Source organism: Delphinapterus leucas, chromosome 1 (genome assembly GCF_059928025.1).
Source record: "Delphinapterus leucas isolate spDelLeu-1000000601 "Yukka" chromosome 1, BTC_Dleu_Yukka2, whole genome shotgun sequence".
Classification (NCBI taxonomy): domain Eukaryota; kingdom Metazoa; phylum Chordata; class Mammalia; order Artiodactyla; family Monodontidae; genus Delphinapterus; species Delphinapterus leucas.
In genome coordinates, this window is record NC_143129.1 from 141,055,466 (window position 1) to 141,082,475 (window position 27,010).

A 27,010-nucleotide genomic window follows, 5' to 3' on the forward strand; every position below is an offset into this window, starting at 1 on the left:
GTGATCTTTAAAAATTATTCTTGTATATTTTATATAGACACTATTTAAAAGGTCTTATATTTATGATTACAAGAATCAGAAATGTTTGTTACAACTCACATATAAGAACTGTACTTACAAGCATTCCTTTTTAGTTCATGGAATTTGAGACAATGGAGCATGAAACTGAAGAACTTTGCTTACTTAAGAAAGGGCTCATTCCTAGCCACGTTAACTCTTAATTAGTATTTATTATTTATTTATTTATTTTTCTATTCTGTTTCCGACAAATCTTTATTTTCTCTTTGTGATCCTTTATAATAGTTAATGTTATTTTTCAGCTAAGTAATACTTCATATTTAATTTAAAACTCCCCCTCATAATTCTGTTTTCTCTTATTTGCTCCATGAAGATTGAAGAAAGGTAAAGTTAAGTATTGTCTCCTTATAAACTTTTCTTATGTTTGATAACTATGAAGTGCCTTCTAGCCTTCTTACTTCCATACTAACCAACCCAGTTTTCTTTTTATCAAAAATCAAGGACCTGTACTCTGTAATTTATTGTGTTCTTTATGACTAGGCTTTGGCACTCAGAAAATATTCAGCTAATTTAGCTCTCAATTTAAGTAACGACTATCAAAGAAAGCCAGAGCTAGACAATAGTTAAAGAAGTAAAAACAGATTTTATTCAGAACTTCTGCAGTAGGAGAAAACTTCTTCTGCATAGAACCAGAGTCAGCTCTGAATACACCATGGGCTATGTGGGCAGGGCGGGGGTTGGTAGATGGAAAACTATAGAGAGGAAACATCAGAAGCAAGGGGGGATTCCACCCAAACTGACCTACTAGATTTATTGCTGAAGGCAGGTGAGGGTGATCAGATATCACCTGGGGGATGATGAATGGTAAGGACAGATTGGGTATTGTGATCCGATATGGAGGATGAGGGATTCTGAGTTAATTGACCTAGCAGGATTCTTGCTAAAATTGGACAATGCAGAGATGAACACAGTAGTCCAAAAGACAAGGCCTGTTTGAAAAAGAGTTCAGGGGAGTCTGAGTAGAGTTCGGGGTAGGAGAGAATCTTTGTCACAACTCAGCCCAAGTTCTTGGGCCAATAACTCTTTTTCATCCTTTTAAATTATTTATTTATTTTTAACCTTTTGTTGATATTACTATTGTAAATCACCTAAAATTTTATTTTAGGATATGTTTTCATACATTTTAAATGATAATGTCATAAACTTTTAAATTGGAAATAAGTATACTTCATAGTTTGATCTGAATCTTTTTAGGTTGAAACACTTTAAAGGCATTTTAGGTGTGTCACTTAACAAGATTAAGATAACTCAAAGAAGTTATTTTATAAAATAACTTTTGTCAAGAGAATGATGTATATATTTTAAATTCTTGTTGTAATTTCACAGATGAACTCATAGGGGAAAAGTTCTGTTCCAGCGCTGAAAACATTACTGGTTGTCAAAATGTCCATGAACCCTAATAAGCAGCAGAGGGTCTATTGTTGCCTGGTAGCATTGGACCTCCCCAGATGTTATCTATAAAATCTCTCATTTCCGCATTTACAGTGCTTATGCTCTTATTACCTCTCCTTTGTCATGTTCTTGAGGGGTTAGTAGAGTTTCTGCTACTGAGAAATATTTGTTTCTAAAATCAGTGCTCAGATAGTTTCCCTTGTACCTTACTGAAGTACTGGCACATTGTCTCAGATGTCTGACGAGCAGTGGGGGCAGTGGTGGTTAAAGGTATAGATTTGTTGTACCATAACGCCTTCAGATGTTTATCTGGGCAATTCATCCCTATTATATTGCCTCCCTTGCCTCATTTTCCTCTTATTAACTCTACAACCTTGTATAAATTGTTTAACTTCTCTCAAGTCTCAATTTTCTCTTCTGTAACAGGATTATTATGAAGATTAAATGAGGTGATATACGTATAGCATTAGAAGAGTACCTTGAATGTGCTGAAGTCAATAAATGTTAATGGTAGTTATAGTAAAACAGCTTCTCATTTAGCGTTTACCTTTAAAATAACTGAAGAAAATTCAAATGAGCATTAGAATTTTTAACTATAGCTCCATATAATTGATTACATTTTCATCATTTGGCTAAGAATTTTTAAAAATTGAAAAAACCATCTATACAGAAAAATATAAAAATTCGAGTATTTGATGACAGAATTTTAGCATAAGCATTAAGTTTTGGTGATATGTACTGATTCTATTATCAGAACTTTGAATTTTTCTTTTTGCTCCAGGGGCATAAGGAAATGGTGGCAGGCACTTCCTCCTAACAAGAAGGAACTATTTAAAGAAAGTGTAAGGAAGAATAAATGGAAGTTATTCCTTGGTTTGAGTAGTTTTGGATTGCTTTTTGTAGTATTTTATTTTACACACTTGGAAGTGAGTCCAGTCACAGGAAGGAGCAAGCTTCTATTACTGGGGAAAGAACATTTCAGACTTTTATCAGAACTGGAATATGAAGCAGTAAGTAGAAAGAATTGTTTTCAACTACATTGCTTGATGTAATACTCAAAGGAGGAAAGTTTCTTAAATATGAAAGATGCACTAGTTTTTAATTTAATCTCTGATAGCAAATTAGCATTTTTTCCAAAAGCCCTCAGACCTTTCATGCTTAGTATTCCTACTGCCTACATTGCCTTTCCTTGTATCACCCAGCTAACTCCTGTTCATCACATGTCACCTTAAATGTCACTTTCTCAGGAAAGCCTTCCTTGATTATCCTGACTGGGTTAGGCAGGGTGGCTACGTTAGGCTCTAGGGGGTATCCTTCATACAGACTGCGTTATGAATTAGTCATTTGTAGCTATGCTCTGTGCTTGGCTATATTGGGGCTAGGTCTCCTACTTTTCTCTTTGCATACTGTCCTTTTCTTTTAAAACACTTATCGTGAGGGTAACACCATAATTATTTGCATAATTATTTATCTGTTGATCTGTCTCCCTTTCTAGACTAGCTCCAGGGGGTCAGAGACCCTGTCTATTCTGTTTATCATTTCATCTTAAGTACTGGCACAGTGTACAAAGTAGTGCTTAGTATATATTTTTTGAATAAATAGATCTGTAATTTGAATTTTTGTACCTTGAAAATAAAGTAGAATAAGATATTCTCTCCCCCCCCGCACATCAATTTTGGCTATTTATTATATTTTTTGAATGCAAAATAAAGTTGGAATTCAGAAGTCTTAACCTCCTTGGAAAGTATAGTCACTCAAGTAGTTAAACACTTTATACCACTAGTGAGTTCCTTGAGGACGGATCATCTTTCTATCTCTCATGCCTGGCACATAAACAGTATAGACAAACCTCATCTTATTGTCCTTTGCTTTATTACACTTTGCAGATGTTGCATTTTTAAAAATTGGAGGGTTGTGGTAACCCTGTGTCAAGCAAGTCTATCGGTGCCATTTTTCCAACAGCATTTGCTTACTTCGTATCTCTATGTCACTTTTAGGTAATTCTTGCAATATTTCAAGCCTTTTCATTATTATTATATTTGTTAGGCAAAAAAGATTATGACTTGCTCAAGGCTTAGATGATGGTTAGCATTTTTTAGCTATAAGGTGTTCTTTAAGGTATGTACATTGTTTTTTTTAGACATAATGCTGTTGCACACAATATGCACTGGGAAACCAAAAATTCATGTGACTCCCTTTACTAAGATATTCACTTTGTGGTGAATATCTCATTAAAGATATCGAGGGCTTCCCTGGTGGCGCAGTGGTTCAGAGTCCACCTGCTGATGCAGGGGACACGGGTTCGTGCCCTGGTCTGGGAAGATCCCACATGCCGCGGAGCGGCTGGGCCCGTGAGCCATGGCCGCTGAGCCTGCGCGTCCAGAGCCTGTGCTCCGCAACGGGAGAGGCCACAACAGTGAGAGGCCCGCGTACCGCAAAAAAAAAAAAAAAGATATCGAGAACTGGAATTGAACCCACAGTGTCTCTGAGGTGTGCCTGCATATGCTCAATTAATATTTGTGGAATTTATAACCTCACTTGACAGCTTTGTCATGGTTAGATTTTTATTTCAATTGAGCTTCTGAGTTTGTTAATGGAAAGTTACCATAAAAAAGGAAATAACAATGGTTTTTCACTAAAAAGATTGTTCTTAATAAAGATAAGACCAATCTCTTCTATACAGTTTATACAGAGATTTGAGATGTTTCTTAGAATAGTCTAGTTAGAAGCAAGTTTGAGGAAAGTGGTCTGTTAAGATTGAAAAAGGCCTAGTGTTAAATTAGTGTTATCTTCTACCATTTATATCACTAAGAAGCTTTAAAAAATTATATACATGTACATATATTTTTTTCTTATTTTTTAGCCTACAAATGTAATACCTGCTTGTTATGAAAATTCAAACACATGCTCTTATGGGATTATTATAAAGTACTGTAATTACATATAATTTTGTTTGTTGTATCTACTTCAGTGTTTTTCTTTGTTTCAGACAGTTTACACTGGTGACTTGTACTTTTAAAAAATGCTATATAAAGACTTTCAAATTCATATTCTATAAAATCATGTTTTTAATGCATCTCAAGGAGGAAGGTTACGGACTTCTTGATTCATATATGAAAGAAATTATACATTTTATGGAAATTTAATATTTTAAGAACATCCTCACTTTTCGAAGTACACTTGAAAGAGTCTCATGAATATAGCTTCAGAAAAAGTGTCTTCATATGGTGGTTAGTCTTAATTAGCATAATATAGAGAAAATCATATGCCCATTAGTTCTAAAAGTTTAGTAATTTCAACCTATCTGGCTAAAGCACTTTAAAATTAATGAAGTGTCCTTTTTTGGCGGAAGTTTAACTTTCTTAATAAGTATAGGGTGTTTTTCTATTCAGTATGTTATGAAAGTAATTTTCTTTTGTATTTTACTTTCTTATATGAAATCTTTCTGTTCTCTAGGCAATGTTTTGTTTTCTAAAATATTTAGGAATTTAGAAATAATATTTAAGCATTTTATTTGTTCATAGACTAATAGAAAAGATGAGTGAATTTTTATTTCAACCAATTTATATGAAAAATCTTAGTTATTAGAATTTATTCTCTTTGTGAGAAACCAGATTGCCCTTGCATAAATAATTCAAATTTGAAATTTTTTGAGTATTTAATATGTGCATATTTTTACATATTTAAAAATTAAAGTGTTCAACAGTAAGTGCCATATAGCACTCCTTAAAGCAATATAAACATTTTGTAGAGCTAACACTCTCTTAGAGACTACTTTTCTTTTTAATCTTTCAGTGGATGGAAGAATTTAAAAATGATATGCTAACTGAGAAAGACACCCGATACATGGCTGTTAAAGAAGTGGTTCATCATTTAATTGAATGCAATAAAGATATTCCAGGGATCTCTGAGATCAATTGGATAATTCACGTGGTTGATTCCCCAGATATAAATGCCTTTGTGCTTCCAGTAAGTAAATGTTACCCAGCCTAATTTTTAATTGTTAAATTTAACGTCCTTGTTTTTTATGTTGTTCTAATTCCTTACCTTATTTTCATTATGGTGCAGAACGGACAAGTGTTTATCTTCACTGGGCTTTTAAATAGTGTGACTGATATTCATCAGCTGTCCTTCCTTCTGGGCCACGAAATAGCACATGCAGTACTTGAACATGCCGTAAGTACCTAAAATGAATGTTCAGTTGTTGAAACACTCCTTTGAAATTAGCAAGTTAAATCTCTCAGAGAACTGAATCTTTTCAGTTATTTTTTGTGATGGAATTTTAGTTTTTAATAATTGACTTATTCTGTTACCTGAGAAAGTATGATTGGCTAATTTTGAGAATTTTTATCATCTTTAGTGTTTGATACTGAATAATTAGTGTTTCTGTTAAATACTATTTTTATCATCTGTCTTTTTTGCTAAGAAGTGATTATTCTCAACCTGTAATTATTTCAAATTAGATTTTAAACTTTCCATAATTATTAACATACTTAGAATCTAGTCAGCAAATCAACTGTAGGAAAGTGATATTACTATTCAAGTGGTAAGTGTTTTCTTACTTTTTTATTCATTCTCAGAGGATAGCTTAGAGCATCTTTGAAAATGTCTAGAATGATATGCCATGTATAATTAAGGCAGAGTAATAATAATGATACCTTTCCATTTTACAGTTTACTGAGTTTTTTAATACCTTCTCATTCATAATTTTAATACTATCCTCATGAGGTAAGTATTTAATATCCCTATATTACAGGGGTCCTCAAACCCCGGGCCGTCGACTGGTACTGGGCTGCACAGCAGGAGGTGAGCGGCAGGCGGGTGAGCGAGGCTTCATCTGCCGCTCCCCATCGCTCGCATTACCCCCTGAACCATCCCCCAACCCTGTCCGTGGAAAATTGTTTTTCATGAAACCGGTCCCTGGTGCCAAAAAGGTTGGGGACTGCTGCTATATTATATACGAGGTCTCTAATGTTTAAAAAGACCCTAAATAACATGACTAACGTGACAAACTGGCGGAATTGGAACTTTAATCAAGGTTTTCTGTTTGCAAGTCTGGCACTGCTTCCTTTTCCCACAGTTACCCGGCTGTTGGCAGCACTTTTCTCATAGATCATAGAATTCAGGTAGATTTATATACCCTTGTGAATATACATCTGTTTGACTTGGTGTGAATCTAGAAAAATAATATATTTGTTTACTCATAGTTTTATTTTTATTCGTTAGAAATTGTGCATGGCTCATTTGTTTGTATGATTAGCGAGAGGTGTATTTTTTAATTGAAAACACAAAGGTAAATAGTGGAAGGATTGTGAATATATCAGAAATGCAAGTGGAAATGATAATGTTATTAATCCCTCTAAATGTCATCTCAAATTCTGTCTTTTCCTTAGAGTATCAGTAAGATGAGGTGGGCCAAAGTTGTGCTATTCTAGAGCGCAAATAGTAATTATCTCCTTTATTTCTTCTGAGTTACAGGAAAATAGAAAAAAATTTCTTCCTTAAACGGATACATACAAGAATAAATCTAAGCAGTTGAAATACGTTATATCGTTCTAGAAATGGCTTTATAACTGCAAAATCAATCAATTTTGGCCATTTTTAGTTTTTAAAAGGTGTTCATTTCAGCACATTAATTTTTCTGGCATTTGGGTCAGTGCCTTGTTCAGCATAATGTTGTCATCTCTATCGGTGCAAGAGCAATAATTAGACGAGACATAAAAAGCAAATGGTCTTAAAAATAGGAAATAGTTATTAATATTTCTTTGTTAGAGGTCTTAGACACTGTCAATACTATGTTTTCTCTTTTAGGAGTCTCCATTTTATGTTGTTTTCATCATTTCACAAATACAAATTTAAAAAAATTTTTAGTTTTCTAAGATTATGTAATAACAATTATATTCTTTAATAATTAATTACAAGGGTTTTCTCTTGTATAATGACTTCATCATTTAGTGCTAAAATAATTCCATAATTGTTTTTCATGAGTCTTATAATGAAGCAAAGAATGCTTTGTGAAGGCAGATTATATTCAGAAGTATTCTAGGTGATTATTTTTAGTTGTTAGCCATGTTTCATACATTCAAGTAATGATTCCTATGTTATCAGTATCAGCACTACAATAAAATTTATTCAGCAACTTTAGTGAGGAACAACGAACAGTCCAGTGCATTAAACTTATATTTAGATATCACTACTCCAAACAACTATTTTAAGTAAAACATTTTTTGGTTACTGCTATAAGTAAATACAAAAAAATCATATAACTAAATTTCCTGGTGGGAAATACCAGGCTGATAAAGTTGCAGACTTGCATGACTCTTCACATATTAGGTCATGAAGTCAAAAGACTTTTATTTAAAAAATAAATTTCTAATATTTTCCTGAATTGACCTTGTTTTAACTGCTTCATATGTTAGGTCTAGTGTTTGGTCTCTGTCTAAAAGTATAAGCATAATAAACATATTTATTTGATTTTTTAAAAAGATTTAGTGACTGTATTAGAAACTATAACTTCCTGGGTTTGATTCCTTGTTCTTTTACTAATTGCTCTTTGAATTTGGGCAACTCTTTTAATCTCTCTTCATCTTAGTTTATCTATAAAATAGAGAACAATTGTACCTATTTTACAAGATTATTATGCTTGTTAATATAAGACACTGTAGGTTAATGAACCTGTCATTGTATCTGAATGGTGGTAGTGGCTCAAGTAGATATTAGTTGAATGAATAAATGAATGCATAAGTATGTACACAAGAGATGGGAAAAACAGACTGGGAAAGGATAAAGCACACAGAAGAAAACGAATTTGCAGTCTTACGTGGCGAAGTTCAGTTAAACACATGTAATTATTTAATGTTGTTACACACGATGAACTAGAAAATGTTAGCATGTACTATCTGAATTTATTAAGTGTAATTTTCATTATTTTGATTTTTCTCAGGCAGAAAAGGCTAGCTTGGTTCATTTCCTGGATTTCCTAGGTCTGATTTTTCTCACAATGATTTGGGCCATTTGTCCTCGAGATAGTTTGGCACTTTTGGGCCAGTGGATTCAGTCTAAATTGCAGGAGGTAAGTCTGAAACAATAAGTTGAATTTGCAATGGCCTGTGGTGAGGACATTTTACTGTAAAGGAAAAAGTACCAGAAATGTTTTCATACCTTATCATGAGTCTTACCACGAAAAACGGGTGCTAATTTTTAGCGTCTTACGTCTTCTTATTTTTAGGGGATATTCTTTTTTTATTTTTTATTTATTGTTTCTGGCTGCATTGGGTCTTCGTTGCCGTGCACAGGCTTTTCTCTGGTTGCGGCAAGTGGAGGCTACCCTTCATTGCGGTGCGTGGGCTTCTCATTGTGGTGGCTTCTCTTGTAGTGGTGGACTATGGGCTCTAGGCGCGCAGGCTTCAGTAGTTGTGGCTCGCGGGCTCTAGAGTGCAGTCTCAGTAGTTGTGGCGCACGGGCTTAGCTGCTCCGCGGCACGTGGGATCTTCCCGGACCAGGGCTTGAACCCGTGTCCCCTGCGTTGGCAGGCAGATTGTTAACCACTGCGCCACCAGGGAAGCCCTTAGGGGATATTCTTAATAGTGAGCATTCAAATTAGAAAATATTACATCTCTTATATGATGGAGATAGATGGATTAGAAGGGCTTGGCAACTTTTGGCTAGGTTTTTTTTTTTTTTTTTTTTTGCATAGTTATTGTTCTTACAGAGAGAAACCCAGTCACAACCCTTTCTTTCCTTCTGTTGCTTTACCTTCAGACGTTCCCCTTTTGTCTCCTAGTAACAGTGATGTACTCACTGGACGACTCTCCCTTCCCCCAAATATTTGCGTTTTAATGGGGAACTCTTAAAACCTGTAAACTTTTATGGGCGCAGGGTTGGCAGAAGCTGCTTGACTACCTTCATCTCCTCACTCCCAGTTAAATTAATGTTGCCTGGAAAATACTGAAAGGACAGTCTTAATAGGTGTTTGTTAACTTTTGTTTTTAGTACTTATGCGTAATGATAGTCATCTGATAAACTTTTTTGAGTCCTCCATCTTGTTCAAAACAGTACACTACTGAAAGGAGGTCTTGCAATCTTAATATTTGCTTTGTTTAACTATGATTAGCTATTATATTTTATGTCTTTCATCAGATATTTCTTCTTGTCCTGGGAGGTTTGGTTATTTAGGAACAATCTGTTATTTGTTTATTCAGTGATTTGTGGAGCACCCATCAGAGTGCCATCTGGGTGCTGTTTAAATCCAATGTGTAAAATTCTTTGAGACAAATTGCTTTAGAAATTGAATAACTAAGTCTTTTATTCAGTGTTAGCATATAATTTGGTTTCATTTATATTGAAATAAAGGTTCTTAAACGGAAAGAGAAAGAATGGTTATTGCTTAGATTATAGAATCTCATATTTTGAATTTTATTTTTATCATTGATGTGCTGGGAAGTCAGAGAAGGTAATGTAGTTTTCCCCCCATTTATCAATAAATAGCTTTTTCTGTAATGGAATCAGGAGATGAAGTCATAAGAAAGATAACTGGAAGCTGTTTCTCCCTTGAAATACTTGATGATCCTATTTGAGTATAATTCTTTAATAATTAAACTGAAAACGAAGTAAGGATTACTTCTGTTTGAACTCTTTTTCCCTAAATCAGGACCCCCTCCCAGCAATTTTGGTGACAAGGAAATGTTTCTTTCTCTGGAAGCTTGCTCATTGTGATTGGAGAGCAGAGGGGAATGCTGATAGTGAAGTTCTTGAGGGGGAATTGCTGACATTTTTTTGTCAGAGAAAGGAAGAGAGGAAGGAAGAAGTAGGGGGCCCTCACTTAACTGTCTGGGTACAATGTAGCAGCCCTCATAGAGCGCTACCAGGTAGGGTTTTGAGAGCTATTAATAATGATTATAGTAGCTAACATTTATTGAGTACTTACTGTATTGTAGGCACTAGGATAAACACTGTAGATTAATTGTGTACGGGGGTTAAGAATACAGGCTCTGATCAGATGGATCTGTGTTTGAATTTAATCTCTATTAGACCTAAATTTTGTAGAACTTCAGCAGGTTACTTCACTTATTATAGGTTTCAGTTTCTTTATCTGTAAGTTTGGATAATAGTAGTGGCTAACTCAAACATTATTGCGGGTTTAATTACACATTTAAAGCAGCATTTCTCAATATAGGCACTATTGACATTTTGAATTGACAAAGAATTGACAAGATAATTCTTTGTTGTGGGGAATTGTCCTCTGCATTGCAGAATGTTCAGTGGCTCCTACACGTCTAGATGCCTCTACACATCTGGCCTCTACCCACTAGATGCCAGTAGCACTCCCCCCTCTCTTCCCAGCCCCAGTTGTGACAATCAAAAATATCTCCAGACATTTCCAAATGTCCCTGAGGGACAATATCACGTCCAGTTGAGAACCACTGATTGAAAGCATTTAGCACAGTACCTGGTACCAAGTAAGGACTCAACAAATGGGAGTTATTATTATTATTATTATTTGCTCATTTTATTCTCTCTGCAACTCTAGGAGTTTGGTACTGTTACTGCTCCATTTTACATATGATGCTATTGGGCTTAGAGGCGTTAAAAAATTAGCCCAGAACTAATAGTTAATACACATCAGCATTTGGGCTTGAACACGTTTCTTTCCTTTTAAAGCCAATGTTTTTAATTGGTTATACTACCGGCAGATTTGTTGGGACACCTGCAGACTGCTTATGGAAAGTGCAGACACTATATAATATAGTTCAGCAACCTAAAACAGACATGATCGAGAAGGAAGCAAGTCATATCTAGTGGTCATATACAATGGATTAGATTGATTTTACTATTTCTAGCCATTACTGACATGCAGCTACCTCTGAAAAATTGCTTCCCCAATTAATAGCTCTTCTCTCAAAAATCCTGCCTATTGATCCATCTTCTACAAAGTTTTAGTACTTACTGAAAACTAGTATTTAACTGGAAAGCATTCACATAAATACAAGTAATTAGGAAAATTACAGTTATAATATCTATTTGTATTCTTTTATTGAAGTTGGAAGAAAAGTTCATTTTCCTAACTAATCGATACTTAGAAAACAAAGAGGAAATTAAGATAGTATGTCAAAGAAAGAACATTCTGCTATATGGTTAATTTTCTAACTGAAATAAATCCTCTAGTAGTGTCACTGGCTATTATATAGCTATAGTTTTTCAATTTTCTTTTAAAACTGCAAGATCACAATGTTCCTTGGTCATATTAAAAATCCTGCATCAATAAGCTTTCTTAGGGAATCCTCTACATAGTAAGTAGAGATTATAATTGGAAAAATGCAAGTCCACTGTATGATACTGTGGACTCTCCAAAAGTTTGCAGGCTGGTTTTTTCCTATTCTTTCCATGTTTTAAAAATATTAATCTCTGGGCTTCCCTGGTGGCGTGGTGGTTGAGAGTCCGCCTGCCGATGCAGGGGACACGGGTTCGTGCCCCGGTCCGGGAAGATCCCACATGCCGCGGAGCGGCTGGGCGCGTGAGCCATGGCCGCTGAGCCTGCGCGTCCGGAGCCTGTGCTCCGCAACGGGAGAGACCACAATGGTGAGAGGCCTGCGTACTGCAAAAAAAAAAAAAAATTAATCTCTGATGGAGGAAATAAAGGCTGCACTTTGTTTTATACCATGGTGTTCTTTAAATGTTAATCATGGAGAGCATAAAAGCTATATCCTAGGTACTTCATGAAATTAATTTTTAAAATCTCATTTTTTGCTCCTTTTGTTATGAAATAGCCTTAATGGAACTTTTCTTTTTTTTATTTCTTCTTAGTTTATGTTTGATAGACCATATAGTAGAACACTGGAGGCTGAAGCTGACAAAATTGGACTACAACTTGCTGCAAAGGTAAAATATTTAGTAGTTGAGAATACACAGTGTCCTTCATATAGTAAAAGATAAATGTGTATCATCTTAATGAGGTTTGGCGTGGGCATAGAATGAAAGTTGGGCTATATATAATTTTTCATTAATACCTTTTTAAGTCTGTGCCCTCTTTGCTATCTTTATTTTATTCCTTTCCCTTAGTTTGCTGATCTAAGGAGGCTTTTTGAGTAAGTAAGATGATGTGTAGCTGTTTTTCCCCACTTGGAGAAAGGTTTACCTTACTGTAGCTGTATTCCTGGCTAAGCAACCTGAATTTTCACCATTTAAATAAACGGTAGAAGAGCAGGCTTATTACTCTGTATCTTTCAGATTATTTTTGTTGCAGCAGATGGCTTATTTTTGCTAGCCACAGAGAGCAGCTCTGGGCCTTTACTCTGGTTTACGTTGGCTTTGTTCGTATCTACCTAACAGGGCACTTCATGCCTGGCTGCTGTTTTTAATCACCTGTGATAACTGCGTATTATTAGTAGGATTTAACATTAAAAGTAAAACTGTATTTTTAAAAATGAATGAAAACAGTGCCACTTCACATATTAAATTCAAATTGTATTTGATTCTTTGTTGAGTTTTCAGTAGTTATTAAAAGTCCTAACTATTGAAAATTACTATTATCTGAATTTCTCATTATGAGTTTTATGGATTTAATTTCATAAATCAAGATATTACTCATTCACAAAAGCAGTGTTCTTTGAATGTTACATAAGTAGAATTAAGTGAATTATCAGACTGCATAGATTAAGAGGTTCCCAAATGATGGGCCACAGATTGGCTCTATCAAGAATTTCCTAATTTTAATGTACTACAGTCTGTGAAATTTTCCCTCTAGGTAAGTGCATTCTGTGTTCTGATTAAGAAATCTTTGCTTATTTCAGTAAATTGTTCCTGTTTTATTTCCAAGAAGTTTTATTGTTTTGTTAAATATAAGGAGGAGGTCAAGATAATTTTTTTCTCATGTGGATATCTAATAGACTCAGCACTATTTATTGAAGAGTTTATCTTTTCTCCACTATACTTCAGTGTCTCTTTGTCATTAATGTGGGAGGCTATATGTAAGTCTGTTTCTGGACTCCCTGTTGTATTCCATTGGCCTGTTATTTATCTTTGAGCCAATACCACATTGTCATTGTAGCTGTGTTACAAGTCTCGATATCTGATATCTTGATATCTTGATTTCTGTCCTCCAATGTTGTTCTGCAATACTGACTTGGCTATTCTTGGTCCTTTGCTTTTTCATATAAATTTCAGAATCAGCTTGTTAAATCACATACCTGTACAAAAACACGCCTGGGATTTTGATGGGAATTGTGTGCATCAAACATAGATCAATATGGGGACAGCTGACTAGTGTCAACAGTATTGAGTCTTCCAATCCAGGGATGGTATATTTGTCCATTTATTTAGACGTTCTTTAATTTCTTTCAGTGATGCTTTGAAATTTTTTGGTGTGTGTAGGACTTATACATCTTTTGTTAGATTTGTTGCTTAGTGTTTGACATTTTTGATGTTATAAACAATGTCATTGAAAAAACATATTTGCCTATATAGAGAAATACAGTTTGTTTTTATCATTGGCTTTGTATCCAGCAACCTTGCTAAATAAATTCACTTAATTCTAATAGTGTGTAGATTCTTTTAGATTTTTACATATACATAGTTATGTTGTCTGGGAATAATAACAGCTTTATTGCTTCCTTTCCATTCTGTATACTTCCTTTTTTTTTTTTTTACCTAATTGCAATGGCCAGAAACTTCAGCACAGTGTTGATGGTGGACACCTTTGTTTCTTCATGATCTTAGTGGAAAAGCATTCAGTATTTCACCATTAATTCTGATGTTTGTTGTAAGCTTTTTTTAAACCTGACTTTTGTCAGATAAGAGTTTCCCATCTATTTCTAATATGCTAAGAGATTTTTAAAAATTATGAATATTAAGTTTTTCAAATGGTTTTTCTGCACTTATTGATGATTTTATAGTTCTTCTCCTTTAATCTGTTAATGTGGCAAATTACAATAATTTTTTTTGTTTAAAAAATGACAATTTTTTATTTTTGAAATAAACCAGTTTTGTCAATTATATTAACCTTTTAGTGTATTGCTGGAGTTGGTCTGCTCATGTTTAGTTTAGAACGTTTCTGTGTTCATAGGAGGTAGTGGCTTGGAATTTTCTTGTAATATCTTGTCAGGTTTTGGTATCAACATTATGCTGATCTCATAAAATGCGTTGGGTAGTGCTCCTTCTTCTTTGTAAGAGTTTGTGTAAGAATAGTGATATTTATTTTTTCAATGTTTGGATAAAGCCATATGGGCCTACACATTTCTTTGTGGAAGGGTATTTAATTATGGATTCAATAGATGTGGAACTACTCTTTAATAGATGTAAAACTACTATTCAGATTTTTATATCAGTTTTCATAAGTTTTGTTTTTCTAGGAACTTAGGTTTTGTTTAAACTTTCAGTATTATTGGTATAAAGTTGTTTTGATATACTCTTCTTATATCTTTAATGTCTCAAGGATTCCTGCATTCTACAGATATATTTTTTAAATGTCCCCTTTGTTCCTAGTATTGGTGATATATGCTTTGTCTCTTTGCTAGATTTTATTACATTCATTAATCTTTTCAAAAAGATGTTTTGGCTTTGCTTATTTTCTCTATTCTATATTTGTTTTCTGTTGTTTCAGTTACTGTTGTTATCTTTATTATTTCCTTCTGCTTTGAGCTTTATCTGCTGTTCTTCCTAACTTCTTTAGATAGATACTTATGTCATTGATTTGTCATTTTCTTTTCTAATGTATACATTTATGCCTAGCCGTTTTCTTTTCAGAATATCTCATCATATTGCAAGTGTTGATATGTTTTTGTTTTCTTCAGTTTAAAATATATTCTTGCTTTCATTGTAATTTCTTCTTTGACCCATGGGTCGTTTAGAAGTATATTCCTTAGTTTCTAAACATTTGTTGGTTTCCTTAGTTTCTAAACATTCCTTGATTTCTAAACATTTACCTTTTGTTTTTGATGTCTAGCTTAATTACAGTCTGATGGGAGAATATACTGAATGGTGAATTCTTTAAAATTTGTTCAGTTTTGCTTTTTGGCTCAGCATGTTACCAAGTTTGTTAAAATGGTATGCACTTGAAAGTGGATTCTGCCGTTGTGGGTGCAGTGTTCTGCGTATGCCCATTTTGTCAAGTTTGTTAAATCTGTTGTTTCAGATCATCTATATCCTTGCTGAATTTTTTTCTCTGCGTTTTTTTTTTTCTAGTTACCAAGAGAGGTTAGTCTCTCGTGATTCTGAATTTTTCTGTTTTTCCTTTTAGTCCTATTAATTTTTACTTTTTGTATTTTAATACTATTTTTAGCATACTCATATAGGATTGTTAGAGTTTACTGGTAGCTTGATCCTTTTATCAATATGTAATCCCTCTTTGTCTCTAGTAATGCTTCTTGCCTGAAGTTCTCTTTTTCCTTTATTAGTATTGTCATGACAGCTTTCTTTTGGTTAGTGCTTGTCTGTCATATCTTACTCCATTCTTTTATTTTCAAGTTTTCTGTGTTCTTATGTGTGTGTCTCTTATAAGTAACACATAGTTGTTTTCTCGTCCGTGCTGTATTTTGGATGTTTTTAGTCTGTTTATATTTTTAATTTGTATTTCTTAATGACTAATGCTGTGGAGGATATGTTTATGTGTGTACTGGCCATTCATGTACCTTCTTTTGTTAACTGTCTTTTTAGATATTTTACTCAGTTTTAAATTGAGTTGTCTTCTTATTCTTACATTGTAAGAGTTCTTTATACATATGCTGGATATAAGTCCTTTGTCAAATATTTGTGCAAATATTTTCTCTTATTCTGTGACTTGCTTTATTTTTTTTATTTTTTTTTTGCTTTATTTTTTTAGTGTGTTTTGAACAATAAAAGTTTAAAATTTTTATGAAATCTAATTTTTCTACTTTGTGTTTAATTTACTCTTTCTCTAGTTTTATAATGTAGATGCTTAGATCATTGGTTTTAGACTTTCTTCTTATTTAGAATAGCATTTAAAGCTCTAAATTTCCCACTCTGCATTGTTTTAGCTAGACACAGATTTTGATATGTTGTATTTTTATTTTCAGTTACACAGATTTTGATATGTTGTATTTTTATTTTCAGTTAAGTCAGAATATTTTCTAAAATTTCCATTGTGATTTCTTCTTTCATCCATGTGTTGTTTGGAAGTGAGTCATTTAATATCCAGGTATTTGGAGTTTGTCTAAACGTTTATTTCTAATTAATTATTTCATGGTCAGAGAATATACTCTGTGAGAATTTAATTTTTTCAACTCTGTTGGGACTTGTTTTATGGTGTATCATTTGGTCTATTTTGGTGACTGTTCCATCACTTGAAAAAATGTGTATTCAGTATTTGCTAAGTGTATACTCTATAAATATCAATTAAGTTAAGGTAGTTTATAGAGTCATTAAATCTTCTATATCTTCTGATTTTTTGTCTACTTGCTGTTGAGTAAGGAGTTTTGAAATCTTTAACCGTGACTGTGGATTTGTCTATTTTTTCTTTCAGTTCTGTTAGTTTCTGCTTCCTGAATTTTGAAGCTCTCTATTAGGTGCATACACATGTGGGATTATTTTATCCTCTTATTGAACTGGTTGATTATTGTGAAGTATTTTTTTATTTGTCTCTAGCAATACTCTGAAGTATTTTTTGTTTGGCATTAATTTTTTTAAATTTATTTTTTATTGAAGTATAGTTGAATTACAATGTTGTGTTAATTACTGCCGTACAGCAGTGACTCAGTTATACATATATATGCATTCTTTTCCATATTCTTTTTTTTTTATTAACTTATTTGGTTGTGCTGGCTCTTAGTTGTGACCTGCAGGCTCCTTATTTGCGGCACATGGGCTACTTAGTTGTGGCATGCATGTGGTATCTACTTCCCTGACCAGAGATCGAACCCAGGCCCCCTGCATTGGCAACGTGCAGTCTTAACCACTGCACCACCAGGGAAGTCCCTTATTTTTCATGTTCTTTTCCATTATGGTTTATCACAGGATATTGAATATAGTTCCCTGTGCTACACAGTAGGACCCTGTTGTTTATCCATTCTGTACATACCAATTTGCATCTGCTAATCCCAAACTCACAATCCCTCTCCCGCCTCCCTCCCCCTTGGCAACCACTAGTCTAATCTCTATGTCCCTTTTTCTGTTTCTGTTTCATAGATAGGTTTGTGTCGCATTTTAGATTCCACACATAAGTGAAATCATATGGTATTTGTCTTTCTGTTTCTAACTTACTTCACTTAGTATGATAACCTCTAGTTGCATTCATGTTGCTGCAAATGGCATTATTTCATTCTTTTTTATGGCTGAGTACTATTCCATTGTATATATGTACCACATCTTCTTTATTCAGTCACCTGTCAATGGACATTTAGGTTGTTTCCGTGTCTTGGCTATTGTGAATAGTGCTGCTATGAACATAGGGGTGCATGTATGTTTTTGAATTATAGTTTTGTCTAGATATATGCCCCAATCGAAAAATGCTCAGAAGACCTAAAGAGACATTTCTCCAAAGAAGACATACAGATGGCCAATAGGCACATGAAAAGATGCTCAACATTGCTAATTATTAGAGAAATACAAATCAAAACTAGAGTGAGGTACCACCTCACGCTGGTCAGAATGGCCATTGTTAAAAAGTCTACAAATAATAAATGCTGGAGAGGGTGTGGAGAAAAAGGAACCCTCCTACACTGTTGGTGGGAATGTAAGTTGGTGCAGCCAGTGTGGAAAACAGTATTGAGGTTCCTCAGAAAACTAAAAATAGAATTACCATGTGATTCAGCAATCCTACTCCTGGGCATATATCCTGGAATTAATTTTGTTTGACATTATTTTGCTTGACATTAATATAGACCCTCCAGCTTTCTTAGGTGTTATTGTTCACTTGGAATATCTTTTTCTGCCCATTTGTTTTCAAACTCTTTCAGTTTTTGTATTTAAAATGCATCTCTTACAGATGGCATAAACTAGGTTCTTGCGTTTTTATTGTTTGACAATCTATGCCTTTAGTTTGAAGTGTATAGTCAATTTATATTTAATGTAATTATTGATATGCTTGTATTTAGGTCTGCCATACTGCTATTTCTTTTATCTGTTTTTTTGGTTGCTCTGTTCCTCCTTTTATTCCTTCTTTGAGTTAATCATACTTTTTAGTATTCCATTCATTGGCTTTTTAGATATAACACTTCGCATTATTTTTAATGGTCCCTTGTGGGATTACAATATGCATCTTTAACCTTTTGAAATCTACTTCAGGTTTTGTTTTGTTTTTTTATACAGCAGGTTCTTATTAGTCATCAATTTTATACACATCAGTGAATACATGTCAATCCCAATTGCCCAATTCATCACACCACCCGACCCCCTGCGGCTTTCCCCCCTTGGTGTCCATACATTTGTTCTCTACATCTGTGTCTCAATTTCTGCCCTGCAAACCGGTTCATCTGTACCATTTTTCTGGTTCCATATATATGTGTTAATATACGATATTTGTTTTTCTCTTTCTGACTTACTTCACTCTGTATAACAGTCTCTAGATCCATCCACGTCTCAACAAATGACCCAATTTTGTTTCTTTTTATGGCTGAGTAATATTCCATTGTATATATGTACCACATCTTCTTTATGCATTCTTCTGTCGATGGGCATTTAGGTTGCTTCCATGACCTGGCTATTGTAAATAGTGCTGTAGTGAACATTGGGGTGCATGTGTCTTTTTGAATGTGGTTTCCCTGGGTATATGCCCAGTAGTGGGAAAGCTGGATCATATGGTAATTCTATTTTTAGTTTTTTAAGGAACCTGCATACCGTTCTCCATAGTGGCTGTATCAGTTTACATTCCCACCAACAGTGCAAGCGGTTTCCCTTTTCTCCACATCCTTTCCAGCATTTGTTTGTAGATTTTCTGATGAAGCCCATTCTAACTGCTGTGAGGTTATACCTCATTGTAGTTTTGATTTGCATTTCTCTAATAATTAGTGATATTGAGCAGCTTTTCATGTGATTATTGGCCATCTGTATGTCTTCTTTGGAGAAATGTCTATTTAGGTCTTCTGCCCATTTTTGTATTGGGTTGTTCGTTCTTTTAATATTGAGCTGCATGAGCTGTTTATATATTTTGGAGATTAATCCTTTGTCCGTTGATTCGTTGGCAAATATTTTCTCCCATTCTGAGGGTTGTCTTTTCATCTTGTTTATGGTTTCCTTTGCTGTGCAAAAGCTTTGAAGTTTCATTAGGTCCCATTCATTTATTTTTATTTCTATTACTCTAGGAGGTGGATCAAAAAAGATCTTGCTGTAATTTATGTCAGAGTGTTCTTCCTTTGTTTTCCTCTAAGAGTTTTATAGTGTCCAGTCTTACATTTAGGTCCCTAATCCATTTTGAGTTTATTTCTGTGTATGGTGTTAGGGAGTGTTCTAATTTCATTCCTTTACATGTAGCTGTCCAGTTTTCCCAGCACCACTTATTGAAGAGACTTTCTTTTCTCCATTGTATATCCTTGCCTCCTTTGTCATAGATTAGTTGACCATAGGTGCGTGGGTTTACCTCTGGGCTTTCTATCTTGTTCCATTGATCTGTGTTTCTCTTTTTGTGCCAGTACCATATTGTCTTGATTCCTGTAGCTTTGTATTATAGTCTGAAGTCAGGGAGTCTGATTCCTTCAGCTCCATTTTTTTCCCTCAAGAATGCTTGGGCTATTTGGGGTCTTTTGTGTCTCCATACAAATTTTAAGATTTTCTTTTTCTAGTTCCATAAAAAAATGCCATTGGTAATTTGATAGGGATTGCATTGAATCTGTAGAATGCTTTGGGTAGTATAGTCATTTTCACAATATTGATTCTTCCAGTCCAAGAACATGGTATATCTCTCCATCTGTTGATATCATCTTTAATTTCTTTCATCAGTGTCTTATAGTTTTCTGCATACAGGTCTTTTGTCTCCCTAGGTAGGTTTATTCCTAGGTATTTTATTCTTTTTGTTGCAGTGGTAAATGGGAGTGTTTCCTTAATTTCTGTTTCACATTTTTCATCATTAGTGTATAGGAATGCAAGAGATTTCTGTGCATTAATTTTGTATCCTGCAACTTTACCAAATTCATTGATTAGCTCTAGTAGTTTTCTGGTGGCATTTTTAGGATTCTCTGTGTATAGTATCGTGTCATCTGCAGTGACCGTTTCACTTCTTCTTTTCCAATTTGTATTCCTTTTATTTCTTTTTCTTCTCTGATTGCTGAGACTAAGACTTCCAAAACTATGTTGAATAATAGCAGTGAGAGTGGACATCCATGTCTTGTTCCTGATCTTAGATGAAATGCTTTCAGTCTTTCACCGTTGAGAATGATGTTTGCTGTGGGTTTGTCATATATGGCCTTTATTATGTTGAGGTAGGTTCTCTCTGTGCCCACTTTCTGGAGAGTTTTTATCATAAAATGGGTGTTGAATTTTGTCAAAAGCTTTTTCTGAATCTATTGAGATGATCGTATGGTTTTTATTCTTCAGTTGTTAATATGGTGTATCACATTGATTGATTTGTGTATATTGAAGAATCCTTGCATCCCTGGGATAAATCCCACTTGATCATGGTATGTGATCCTTTAAATGTGTTGTTGGATTCTGCTTGCTAGTATTTTGTTGAGGAGTTTTGCATCTATACTCATCAGTGATATTGGCCTGTAAATTTCCTTTTTTGTAGTATCTTTGTCTTGTTTCAGTATCAGGGTGATTGTGCCCTCATAGAATGGGTTTGGGAGTGTTCCTTCCTCTGTAATTTTTTGGAAGAGTTTTAGAAGGATGGGTGTTAGTTCTTTTGTAAATGTTTGATAGAAATCACCTGTGAAGCCATCTGGTCCTGGACTTTTGTTTGTGGGAAGATTTTTAATCACAGTTTCAATTTCATTACTTGTGATTGGTCTGTTCATATTTTCTATTTCTTCCTGGTTCAGTCTTGGAAGGTTATACCTTTCTAAGAATTTGTCAGTTTCTTCCAGCTTGTCCATTTTATTGGCATAGAGTTGCTTGTAGTAGTCTCTTAGGATGCTTTGTATTTCTGCGGTGTCTGTTGTTAAGTTCTCCTTTTTCATTTCTAATTTTATTGATTTGAGTCCTCTCCGTTTTTTTCTTGATGAGCCTGGCTAATGGTTTATCAATTTTATTTATCTTCTCAAGGAACCAGCTTTTAGTTTTATTGATCTTTGCCACTGTTTTCTTTGTTTCTATTTCATTTATTTCTGCTCTGATCTTTATGATTTCTTTCCTTCTGCTAACTTTGGGTTTTGTTTGTTCTTCTTTCTCTAGTTCCTTTAGGTGTAAGGTTAGATTGTTTACTTGAGATTTTTCTTGTTTCTTGAGGTAGGCTTGTATAGCTGTAAACTTCCCTCTTAGAGCTGCTTTTCCTGCATCCCATAGGTTTTGGATCATCGTGTTTTCATTGTCATCTGTCTCTAGGTATTTTTTGATTTCCTCCTTGATTTCCTCAGTGATCTCTTGGTTATTTAGTAACATATTGTTTAGCCTCCATGTGTTTGTGTTTTTTACATTTTTTCCCCTGTAATTGATTTCTAATCTCATAGCATTGTGGTTAGAAAAGATGCTTGATATGATTTCAATTTTGTTAAATTTACTGAGGCTTGATTTGTGACCCAAGATGTAATCTATCCTGGAGAATGTCTGTGCACACTTGAGAAGAAAGTGTAATCTGCTGTTTTTGGATGGAATGTCCTATAAATATCAATTAAATCTATCTGGTCTATTGTGTCATTTAAAGCTACTGTTTCCGTATTTATTTTCACTTTGGATGATCTGTCCATTGGTGTAAGTGAGGTGTTAACGTCCCCCACTCTTATTGTGTTACTGTCGATTTCCTCTTTTATAGCTGTTAGCATTTGCCTTATGTATTGAGGTGCTCCTATGTTGGGTACATATATATTTATAATTGTTATATCTTCTTCTTGGATTGAACCCTTGATCATTATGTAGTGTCCTTCCTTGTCTCTTGTAACATTCTTTATTTTAAAGTCTATTTTATCTGATATGAATATTGCTACTCCTGCTTTCTTTTGATTTCCATTTGCATGGAATATCTTTTTCCATCCCCTCATTTTCAGTCTGTATGTGTCCCTGGGTCTGAAGTGGGTCTCTTGTACACAGCATATATAGCGGTCTTGTTTTTGTATCCATTCAGTGAGCCTGTGTCTTTTGGTTGGTTCATTTAATCCATTCACATTTAAGGTAATTGTTGGTATGTATGTTCCTGTGACTATTTTCTTAATTGTTTTGGGTTTGTTTTTGTAGGTCCTTTTCTTGTCTTGTGTTTCCCACTTAGGGAAGTTCCTTTTGCATTTGTTGTAGAGCTGGTTCGGTGGTGCTGAATTCTCTTAGCTTTTGCTTGTCTGTAAAGCTTTTGATTTCTCCATCGAATCTGAGTGAGATCCTTGTTGGGTAGAGTAATCTTGGTTTTAGGTTCTTCCCTTTCATCACTTTAAGTATATCATGCCACTCCCTTCTGACTTGTAGAGTTTCTGCTGAGAAATCAGCTGTTAACCTTATGGGAGTTCCCTTGTATGTTATTTGTCGTTTTTCCCTTGCTGCTTTCAATAATTTTTCTTTGTCTTTAATTTTTGCCAATTTGATTGCTATGTGTCCCAGCATGTTTCAGCTAGGGTTTATCCTGTATGTGACTCACTGCACTTCCTGGACTTGGGTGGCTATTTCCTTTCCCATGTTACGGAAGTTTTCGACTATAATCCCTTCAAATATTTTCTCGGGTCCTTTCTCTCTTCTCCTTCTGGGACCCCTATAATGTGAATGTTGTTGCATTTAATGTTGTCCCAGAGGTCTCTTAGGCTGTCTTCATTTCTTTTCCTTCTTTTTTCTTTATTCTGTTCTGTAGCAGTGAATTCCACCATTCTGTCTTCCATGTCACTTATCCCTTCTTCTGCCTCAGTTATTCTGCTATTGATTCCTTCTAGTGTATTTTTCATTTCAGTTATTGTATTGTTCATCTCTGTTTGTTTGTTCTTTAATTCTTCTAGGTCTTTGTTAAACATTTCTTGCATCTTCTCGATCTTTGTCTCCGTTCTTTTTCCGAGGTCCTGGGTCATCTTCACTATCATTATTCTGAATTCTTTTTCTGGAAGATTGCCTATCTCCACTTCATTTAGTTGATTTTCTGGGGTTTTATCTTGTTCCTTCACCTGGTACATAGCCATCTACCTTTTCATCTTGTCTGTCTTTCTGTGAATGTGGTTTTTGTTCCACAGGCTGCAGGGTTGTAGTTCTTCTTGCTTCTGCTGTCTGCCCTCTCTCTACTTCAGGTTGATAGTGAGTAATTTCTGGCAAAATGTACAAACTTTGCGATAGTGTATTTGTCAGTCATGAATTTAAGCCAAGATGTAGTTCACCCTTCATGTTGTTTTCTTGATTCTGAGGATTTCCTCTTAATTTCCATTTGTGCTACTCGCTTCCAGTTTTTTTTTTTTTTTTTTGTGGTATGCGGACCTCTCACTGCTCTGGCCTCTCCCGTTGTGGAGCACAAGCTCCAGATGCGCAGGCTCAGCGGCCATGGCTCACGGGCCCAGCTGCTCCACGAACCCGGTTCCCCTGCATCGTCAGGTGGACACTCAACCACTGCGCCACCAGGGAAGCCCTCGCTTCCAGTTTTGTTAATGACTTGAAGCCCATAAGGCTTCAGCTTTTTGTCATCCTAATTGCTCATGGTTGAGGAGTACACTGAGTTTAAAAAAAAGAAAGAAAGAAAGAAAGAAAGATAAAAGGCAGCAGACTTACAGATTTTGCCCCCACAGTTTTATTTTTCAAGAGTCCCTTTGTGTGTGGTCTTTGCTTGCTTTTCTACAACTCCCACCCACCCTCCTTGTATCTCCCTGCCTTAAATGTAATTTAGATGCCAGTCAGGGATTTGGGTGGAGTTGACACAGAGTTTCTCATTCCTTTTGTAGTTCCCTCATTGTCAGAATTCCTCCTTTAGGTTTCTCACTGCTTTAACGTCCCTGAACTATGATCTCTGGCACTTTGGCTGATGAGCCTGTTGCCATTTTCTGTAGCTTTGTCAGTGGAAGCTGGGCAACACCTTCAGGCCAGAAAGCAAGAATTCTTGTCTTATCTCTTCTGTTGAAGTTTTTCAAGATTAAATTCTCTTCTGGCTTCTGTTTTTGTACAGTTTCCATTATGTTTAAATAGTTATTTTAAATCACGTTTTTATAATTGTTATCTGCTGGAAGGTTCACATGTTTGCTTCCCTTTTCTTGCGTTAGTCAAAGTTTCACCTTTCCTAAAATAATATTTTTGCAGGGCATAAAATTTTTAATTGGCAGTTATTTTCTTAGAGTATGTTAACGATGACATTTCGATTTTCTCTAGCTTATTGTTCCTGTTCAGGTTTCAGCTGTCAGTCTTTTTCTGTTCCTTTGAAGGCAGTGGGTCTTTTTCTTCCATGACTGCTAAAATTCTCTGTTTGTCTTTGCTTTTTTATCGTTTGTGTGTCTAGGTGTGCTTTTCTTTGTATTTATTGTGCTTGCTGTGGCTTATAATGTTTCACTAGTTTGGGAAATTCTCAGGCATTATTTTTTAACATATTGTTTTAGCAATATTTTTCTCTTTTCCCCTGTAGCTTTGGGATTTTTATACTTTCATTTGTCTCTCGAATTTTTTTTTTTTAATTTTCTGTCCTTATCTCTCTACATTTCAGAATGTATGTTTTCCACTCCTGTCTTGTGGTTCACTGATCTTATTTTCAGCTGTGTTCATTCTGCCATTAAACTCATTTTTGAGTTTTAAATTTCAGTTATATTTTTCCATCTAGAGTTTTAATTTGATTCTCTTTTATACATTTCAATTATCTGGTAAAAGTCTCCATTTTGTCATAATTTTCTTTATATTTTCTTGAATGCGTTAATCACAATTTTCTTTAAACATTCATGTTTGTTAACTTATTTTTATTATCTCTGAATCTGTTTCTGTTGTGTGTTTTTGCCTTTGGTCTTGTTCTTGGTGTGCTTGCTTATTTTTTTTAAATTATGACTTTATATTGTCTCTTTTCAATGAAGTATATTTATGGAATATGTGTGCTCTTTTTCAGATTCTTTTCCCTTGTAAGTTATTACAAGATACTGACTACAGTCCCCTGTGCTACACAGTAGGTCCTTGTTGCTTATCTATTATATGTATAGTGATGTGTGTCTGTTAATCCCAGATCCCTAATTTATCCCTCCCCCTCCCCTTTGGTAACCATAAGTTTGTGTTGGTGAGTCTGTTTCTGTTTTGTAAATAAGTTCATTTGTATCATTTTTTTAGATTCCATATATAAGTGATATCCTATGATATTTGTCTTTCTTGGTCTGACTTCACTGAGTATGATAATCTATAGGTCCATCCATGTTGCTGCAGATGGCATTATTTCATTCTTTTTTATGGCTGAGTAATATTCATGTGTGTGTGTGTGTGTGTGTGTGTGTGTGTATGTGTATACACCACATCTTCTTTATCCATTCATCTGCTGGTGGGCATTTAGTTTGCTTCGATGTCTTGGCTATTGTAAATAGTGCTGCTATGAATATTGGGGTGCATGTATCTTTTCAAATTATAGTTATCTCTGGATATATGCCCAGGAGTGGGATTGTTGAATCATATAGTAACTCTTTTTTTAGTTTTAAAGGAACCTCCATACTGTTCTCCATAGTGACTGCACCAATTTACATTCCCACTAACAGTGTAGGAGGGTTCCCTTTTCTCCATACCGTCTCCAGCATTTATTATTTGTGGAATTTTTGATGATGGACATTCTGACCAGTGTGAGGTGGTACCTTATTGTGGTTTTGATTTGCATTTCTCTAATAATTAGCAATGTTGAGCTTCTTTTCATGTGCATTTTGGCCATCTGTATGTCTTCTTTGGAGAAATGTCTATTTAGATCTTCTGCCCATTTTTTGGTTGGGTTGTGTGTTTTTGTGATATTGAGCTGTATAAGCTGTTTGTGTATTTTGGAAATTAATGCTTGCTTATTTTTTATTAAATACTGGGCATTTTATACAAACAGTGCTGTTGACTCTGAGTGGTGATTTCTTCTGTCATTGGGGATTCTCCTTGTAGTCTGGTGGACAACTAGAATAGAGCAGATCACTTCAGTCAGTCAGAGCCTGAGCTGAGTCTTTATAAGTTTCAATTTACCTCTAGTTCACTGTCATTCATAAGGGTATTACTGTCTAGCAAAGCCTATTGAAGGCTTGAAGTATATACTGAGTTCCTTCTCTGTAGTGGTTCCTGAACTTCAGTTTTTGTTCTCATGGCGCCATAAGACAGTTGAAATCTTCACTTAGTTTTTCATCTACTTTTTGTTTTAAAAAGTGCCCTGTGCAGCTACTTTGGTGAACTGGCGTCAAGTGTCTCTGTCTCCATACTTTCAAATATTGACTTCTCAAATTTGGCTGCCTTGTCAATCTGGACTTCTAAATTTTGGCTCTCTAACCCTGATAGACAGTGAAAAGCTCTTAGTCACCTCCTTCTGCTTCTGCTTGGATTTCATTTGATTTCTGCTTGTATTCTCAGT

At 34.8% G+C, this 27,010-nt stretch overlaps 1 protein-coding gene across 2 annotated transcripts in view; it reads left to right on the plus strand.

Annotated features, from left to right (window-relative positions):
* Positions 1 to 27,010, plus strand: part of OMA1 (OMA1 zinc metallopeptidase) — a 67,282-nt gene that overhangs the window by 692 nt on the left and 39,580 nt on the right. Inside the window, exons 2-7 of one of the 2 annotated variants that reach the window (XM_022575796.2) lie at positions 2,252 to 2,480; positions 5,266 to 5,439; positions 5,539 to 5,646; positions 8,414 to 8,542; positions 12,274 to 12,348; positions 25,544 to 25,600. In XM_022575796.2, coding sequence (XP_022431504.1) covers positions 2,252 to 2,480; positions 5,266 to 5,439; positions 5,539 to 5,646; positions 8,414 to 8,542; positions 12,274 to 12,348; positions 25,544 to 25,600 — 772 coding nt within the window. The remainder of the gene's footprint in view (positions 1 to 2,251; positions 2,481 to 5,265; positions 5,440 to 5,538; positions 5,647 to 8,413; positions 8,543 to 12,273; positions 12,349 to 25,543; positions 25,601 to 27,010) is intronic. The other variant, XM_022575798.2, reaches the window with a different exon arrangement.